This window comes from Nyctereutes procyonoides, unplaced genomic scaffold, assembly GCF_905146905.1.
Source record: "Nyctereutes procyonoides isolate TBG_1078 unplaced genomic scaffold, NYPRO_anot_genome, whole genome shotgun sequence".
Lineage (NCBI taxonomy): Eukaryota > Metazoa > Chordata > Mammalia > Carnivora > Canidae > Nyctereutes > Nyctereutes procyonoides.
The window spans coordinates 38,662,389-38,669,642 of record NW_026575134.1 but is presented as its reverse complement, the minus strand read 5'-3'; the positions used below and the strand labels follow the sequence as shown (position 1 = coordinate 38,669,642).

Sequence of the window (7,254 nt, the reverse complement as noted above, 5' to 3'; positions counted from 1 at the left end):
TAAGCATTTGAGCAATAATTCACGAGAGCTGCACCTGCTGCATCAGGCCCCGCAAGCTTCCAACTGCCTGGCGTTAAGACAGAGTGGTGCCAGCTGAGAAAGGCAGATGTCACATCTAGGTCCTGTCATGCTGTGTCATCTTGGCTTCTGGGGGTGGTCTTCCCCAGGGATCCATCGGCCCCCCCTTGCAGCATCCTTCTCTAACGAGCACAGTGTAAGAGGACAGAACTCCCAGCACCTGTCTAGGAGGCCCTGGCTTTTATCTTCAAGGAAAACAGTTCAAACCCAGGCAGGGGGAAACGGAAGTCATCTTCTAAAAAACAATCCCTGGCCCCCAAGCTGTCTAGAGACCTGGACTATAGTCCCGCCCCAATCTGCCGTCATCCATTCTCTGAGACCTGCGCAGATTTTTCTCTGTTCCTCTGCTTGGCTCCCCTCCCAGAGCTGGTGGGGGTGACAGAAAGCACAGATGAGGACCTTTGCAGTTCCTCACAGGGGCTGTGCTCCTTCTGGTCTCTGGATAATCCCTCTGCACAGAGCACACCACCACCACCACCACCACCACCCGGCAAGCACTCTGAAGTCTGCCCTGGCAGCCTGCCTACACGCATCCCACTGCCTCCATTAGGCCCTCAAAGCACCTTTATGCTCCCTGCTTAGAGCTTGCTGATTATAAATGCCCCTCTCACTGTCTCCACCAGCCCGCAGCCCACCGGGTCCTGTGCACCATTTACTCCTGTGCCCACCCCGCTGCTTGTCACCCAAGTAGTCAATAAGGGCTGGATGGGTAACCACGTGAGTGGGTGAGTGGGTGAAGAAATGAAGAAACTGTGGACAAATGAATTATTAACTGCTCTACAATCTTATGATTTTTTGGATAACTTACCTCAAATTTCCCTGGAGGGTTAGTGAGGTATTTTTCTTTTACAGCATCTGTAAAAAAGAGAAGAAAAAACCTCAAATCGTTTGTTGTTGCAGTTGTAAATTCCTGCTGGGTTTTCCCTGATGTGCTTCCAAAGACTTGGAAACAAGCTGTGACACCCTGTCCAGCTCCCTCCCTGCCTCCCACCACTACTGCTACCCACTGCTCCCCCCTTAACTTCTCTCTCTCTCCACATCCTGTCTCCTTCTCTCCCCTCACTCTCTCTCTGTTTCTCTGTCTCTCTCTGCCTCAGTCTCCTTCCCCTTCTCTGTCTCTATCTCTCTGTCACTGTCTCTCTCTATCCCTATATCTTTGTCTCTATCTCTGTCTCTATCTCTCTCTCCTGTCTCTCTGTCTCTACCTCTGTCTCTGTCTCTGTCTCCATCTCTATCTCTCTGTCTCTGTCTCTCTCTGTCTCTATCTCTGTCTTTGTCTCTGTCTCTCTCCTTTTCTCTGTCTCTATCTCTCATGCACTCCCCACCATCCCTCTCCCCTCCCCATCCTGACCCGGTCCCTGTGCTGGTGCCTTACCAATGAGCCCCCACTCTCCTTCCCAACCACCCGGCCCTGCCTCACTTGTGCTTTAGGAGAAACAGTGGCCAAGAGTGTGGGCTTTGGGAGCGGACAACCTGAACTGTCCTGACCTCGTTCTTCCGTGCACTAGCTGTGTCACCTCGCTCAAGTCCGTGACTAACCTCTCTGAGCCTTGGCTTCCTTGTCAGCAGAATGAGTGTCTAGGAGGCCTCGCTCAGAGCACTGCAAGGATTAGACAACATGTTTGGAAGTGCTTAGCACACACCGCGGTGACTCTCGCTCCTGTCCCTTCTACTGCACTGATTGCTTTCGTGTCATCGGCAGACACGGCCAGTCCCCCAAGTCCTCATGGAAGGTGACGAACACCTCTGCACCTAGTGTTTCCCTCCGGGGATGGTTTCAGACTCTTCCTCTCCCAAATCAATGACCCTCCAGAGCCCGGTTTCCTGTCTCTGACCCGCTGGTCTTCTGTGTACCCCTCCTTCATTTGCCCACAGGATCTGTGTGGATGGGGATGTCCCCAAGCCTGGCCTCTCCCCCTGGAAATCATCTTAGGAGCTTCTAGCAGTTGGAACATCCAGGATGGGTCCAGAAGATTTGGATTCCTGAGGTCTGGGGTGCTGCTCAGGGACAGGTATGAGAAGTTCAGGTGCTGGCCTCCAGTTAGTGAGCACTAACTGGAGGCCAGCACCTGAACTTCTCATCTAAGCTAACTGGATGCTCACGGGACAATGAATGAGTGAAGGAGTGAATGAATGAATGCTAACATTTTCCCAGGGCCTGCGCTCAGGACTCCAAAATATGCACCCATTTGTCCCACGATTTTCGAGCAGGAAATCTGAGCTGCTGTCCACCCCCACCCTATCCCCACCTCACCCCCCACCCCAGCCTTTATTTCCTGTGCTTCTCCTGGGCTCACTCCCACCCCTGCCCTGGGTCTAGTTGTCCCAAGTTCTGCCCATCTCCCCTCTCCCATTCCAGTTTCCCACCTGACTCCCATTAGCTCCTACTTCCCTCCTGTGCCCCCTCAGCCCAAGTCACCTCCCACTGGGACATCTGCAAACAGGGGGGCCTTTCCTCATTCCACGACACTTGTGTGAGAAGAGGCTCTGGACACAGCAATTACACAAAACAGATTTATTGAATGAACCGAAGTGACTATCAGGGTCAGAAAACATAGCAGAGACGTTCCAAAGAGGGGGCTGGTAGGGGATGAGGGAGCCTCCATCCTCTGTCCAGGGCCACCAGTGAGTTCCAGGCAAGAGGTCTCTGGGGTCACTGAGGAAGGCCTCAGAAAGGCACCCTCTTCACTTCTGGTAGCTTCCTCCAACCTTGACCGCATGCTTTGAGGACAGCCCTGGGCTGAGAAAGGGAGTCTGTGGAAGATTCCAGTCTGCAAGGGGGAGATTAAGCTGAGGAGAGCCTCTTCCTTTCTCCTCCTCCCTCGGCTCCTGGAGCTGGCGCCATCCCAGGGATGGTCAAGCTCTCCATTTACACCACGCCGGGCTCTTCCTGCCTCCATGGCGCAAATCTTGTCCTTCACGTCCTGTCGGGAGGCCTCCAAGAACAAAACCTGGAATATACACACCCCTGCCTCCAGCCCACAAAGGCCCCACCATCAATTTTGTCCTTGAGGCCTCTCTGGTGGCTTGAAGTCATGCCTTCAGCCCTGCCACAGCTGCTCCAGTCATCGTTCCCAGCCCCCCAGCCCAGCAGGAGAGGCCAATGGGTCCCATCCTGGTGGTGAGGTGACAAAAACCCCACCCAGTGCTTATCACCCCAGGCAAAGGGAGAAGGCATGTTCCTTAGGGAGGGGGCCACAGACCCGGGGAAAGGGAAGAGTGGTAGGGAACACACTCATGGACTCAGAGCAGAGGGGAGAGGTGTGGGAAAGGAGCCAAGGCAAGCTCTTAACCACCTCCTGCTTCCCTCATGGAACTAGGAATGATGGCACCCAGCACATTGGGTTTCCCCAGGGCTTGGGACCACTGCCTTGGGGACAGATCTCCCCAGAGGGGTCCCAGCCCTAACAGGAACATCTCTCTTAAAGCACGGACCAGCCGTCAGAGCCCCCAAATCCAGTGGGGGAAGGGGTGAACTCATTTTTGTTCTATATTGCCTCACTATGTCCCTCTTTCCCCAAGGATGCTGCAAGCAGAGTGGAGAAGTGGTAGAGATTAGAGAGTAGAGAGTAAGGGGGTAGTTCACCCAAGTGACGAGTGACACAGGCACACTGCTCTTCCTGTTATACTCATCTGTGTACACACACAAGCACACACACACACGCACACACATAACTCTTGGCACCCAGCAGCACCAGTGCTCAAGAAAAGTGTCCTGCCTGGAGATGCCAGGCTGTGGTGGGGACACCTGCAGGTCCCAGTTCTAGAGAAGGTTGGAGGGGTGAGGAATTGGAAAGGGAAGCCAAGCAGCATATAGACTAAATACGGACTCCCTTCTTCCTCGACGTTGCCTTCCCGACTCCCCACTCATAGAATGACACCTAGGAGCCGGCAGTCCCATCACCAACCCCGTGGACTTCCGATTGCCATGAGGAATAGAGGTTGAATGAGAGGAAATCTGCAAAAAAAAAAGCACATCTAGTTGGCATCAAGGAGGGGCTGCAGGAAGCAAGGCCCCCTTCTGGGATCCTTAGTGCCCGAAACTACAGTGAAATGGTCCGGTTTGCAAGAAAGTTCTGGAGCTCCCAGCTGCATAGCCTGGAACTAACTTTGCTGACACCAGCCCCGGTCCCTCCTTCACTCTTGGGGAGCCAGAGAGTGTGTGCAAGCTTCAGGATTCTTAACCCTTGGAAGCCCTGCAGAACCAGGGAGGTGAATAGGGGAAGAAGGAGGGATTAAAGAGGAGGTGTGTCCCGGAGACCGGAGACCGGAGACCCAGAGACCCGGAGACCCAGAGACCGGGTTGGAGCCAGCAGGTGACAATTCAGGCTGGAAAGTGCAGACAGAGGAGAAAGTAGGCGCAGGGAGAAGCGACAGGGCATTAGGAAGAAAGGAGGGAAAAGGAAAAGCTGGAGATCCAAGAAAAGGAGTGGGGGCAACCCAGTTCAGTTGAGCCAGCACAACTTCCCTTGTTGTATATACAAATGGGGAAACGGAGGCCCAGAGGGGTCAAGACACTCGTGCAAGGTCCGTCACACGGATACCGAGTGGCCGAGCAGGAGCCTGCAGGGCTCAGTCTCCTCCCACTCAACCACAAACCTCTAAAGAAGCCTCAAGAAGGAGGGAGGACAAGAGGCGGCAGGGGGGCAGGGAGCAGGGGAAAGGGTGGAGTGCGAGGGAGAAGGTGCTGTCATGCTACCTGACTTTCAGAGAGCAGGGGAAGGCCGGGCAGGCGCCAGCCCTAGTCAACCACGAGGGTCTCTTGGCTGTAGGGGATGGACTTCTCGTGCATCTGCTCTGCACCCTTCCCCGAGTTGGGGCCGGGCCCCTGGCTGTGGCCGGAGGAGTAGCTGGCCGACTTCTCCCCGCTGCTGCTGTGGGAGGCCGCCCCGCACCTGCTCCGGCCGCAGCAGAGCATGGACGCGCAGGCCTGGCGGAAGCGCGGGTCGAAGAAGGCATAGAGGAAGGGGTTGAGGCAGCTGTTGACGTAGCTGATGCAGGTGCAGTAGGGGAAGACGTTCATGAGGAAGATGTCGAGGTCGCAGGGCCAGTGCAGCAGGCCGCCCAGCATGTAGAGCGTCTTCACCAGGTGGTAGGGCATCCAGCAGAGCGCGAAGGTCACCACCAGCACCACGATGATGCTGAGCAGCCGCCGCCGCTTCCGCAGGCCCTCGATGCGCTCCTTGCGGAAGTGGCCGGCGATGGTTTGGGCGATGAAGAAGTAGCAGGTGAGCATGACGGTGAAGGGCACCACGAAGCCCACGGCGGTGGACGACACCCCCAGGCCCACCTCCCAGGCCCACTCGGAGCTGGCGGTGGCCACCATGGAGTAGTCCATGTAGCACTGCACCTTGGTGCTGTTCTCCAGGTCCCCGGTGGAGCGGAACACCATGACCGGCAGGGCCAGCAGGGCGGCCAGCACCCACAGCACCGCCGTGGCCACGGCCCCGCTGACCCGCAGCCTCAGGCGAGCGTTGGCCACGGGCCTCACGATGGCCAGGTAGCGGTCGAAGCTGAGCCCGGTGAGGCAGAAGACGCTGGCGTACATGTTGACGAAGATCACGTAGCTGCTGAGCTTGCAGGCGAAGGTGCCGAAGGGCCAGTCATAGCCCCGGTACGTGTAGGTGGCCCAGAGCGGCAGGGTCACCACGAAGGTCAGGTCGGCCACGGCCAGGCTGGCGATGAAGATGTCGGCTGAGCGCCTCTTCTCGCGGCTGCTGCGGAACACGGTCCAGAGCACCAGGCCGTTGCCCGTGGTGCCCAGGAGGAAGACCAGCATGTAGATGGCGGGGATGAGGGCGCCCGATGACTTCCAGTCCGCGTACTCGCACTCGGACTGGTTGTCGGCGCCGTAGTAGTTGTCGAAATCGCCAGCCTCCTCCATGCCGGCAGCCGACAGAGGCCGGGCAAGGGGCCCGGGGGACCAGCCCCGAGGCTGAGGCCGGCACCGGCTCAGAGGGCAGGCGGGAAGGGCTGAGGGCGTCCAGAGCCCCCCAGGGAGCCGCCGAGGAGCTGCCTGGGGCCCAGCCGTCCCCCCACCCTCTCCTGCCTGCCGAGTCCTGGCCTCAGCTAAGCCGCTTCCCTGCGCCCTCCTGAGTCTCCGTCTCCTCCGTGTCTGGTCACTCCCTCCTCCCACCTCCAGACCAACCCCTCACTTGGGAGTCTTAAGATCTTTAAGTTACAGCCCACTTTTTTTTTTCTTCTTTCCTCCTTCTCCTCCCTGGGCAAGTGGACGGAATGGAGCCCTGCTGCCCTGGGCAGAATATTATCTGGGGCTTGCAGCCTGCCCTCCTCGCGGCCCCGCCTCCACCCTCTGGCTGCCACCCACCTTCTTCCCAGCCTCAGCCTCGGGCTCTGCTTTCCTCTGGCCTTTGGAGCAGCCCCTCCACAGACCTCCTCACCCTCCCATTCTCACCCCCTCCCATCCACTAGAAATGGGGCGAATTATGCAGATTGAAATGGAGCCCGAGCTGGAGCCTGGAGCCAGGACGGGTGGGGGGCAAGGAGGGTGTGAGATTTCGCAGGATGTTCTGAGCATCTGGCAAGCCCTCCCCGCAGGCAGGCTGGTCTGGCCCCCACCCTCCCCCTCCTGCCCTCCCAGCCCCCACGCAGACCAGACCTCACTCCCCTCTTCCCCCCCTCATGGCCATCCTCCTTTACACCTCCACACTTTGACCCCCTCTCTGGAAACTTTTATGGTTTACAGACACTGTTAAGGGGCTTTCTCCAGGATTCATGCGAGGTTGGCAGACCGCCGCCGTTTGCAGATGGCCTGGGAAGTTTTAGAGGGTGGAGGACAAAGTCGCAGGAGAAAGAAAGTCCAGACAAAAGTCATTAAGTCAGGTGATTAAATCTGCGGGGAAACGGAGGCCTAACAAGGCAAATGTCTTGCTCCAAGTCACAGGGATGAATCTCGCTACAGTTCTGTGGTTTGCTTTCCTTCCTTTCCAAGCACCTGCCGCTGCTTGCCAGATAGTAGGTGATCACTAAATGATGGAGTGAGCAAAGGGATGGATGGACTGGTGGCTGGTGGAAAGAAAAGCCCGTAGGCTCTGGGAACCTCAGACGCACACTTCAATACACTTCAATCTTCGGGGACCAGCTCTCTGTGAGACCAGCAGCCCGAGGAGGAGGCAAGGGAGGGGCAGCCACTGAGGGGATGCTATGGGCACAGTC

General features: G+C 57.2%; 1 protein-coding gene across 1 annotated transcript; it reads right to left on the bottom strand.

The window, feature by feature from the left end:
• Positions 1 to 2,584: 2,584 nt before the first annotated feature.
• On the bottom strand, positions 2,585 to 6,295 carry APLNR (apelin receptor). Its single transcript, XM_055301336.1, has 2 exons — positions 4,778 to 6,295; positions 2,585 to 4,036 (listed from the first exon to the last, which is right to left on the bottom strand). The coding sequence occupies exon 1, from the start codon at positions 5,960 to 5,962 to the stop codon at positions 4,820 to 4,822; it is 1,143 nt and encodes a 380-aa protein (XP_055157311.1). The 5' UTR covers positions 5,963 to 6,295; the 3' UTR covers positions 2,585 to 4,036; positions 4,778 to 4,819.
• Between the last annotated feature and the right edge of the window lie 959 nt (positions 6,296 to 7,254).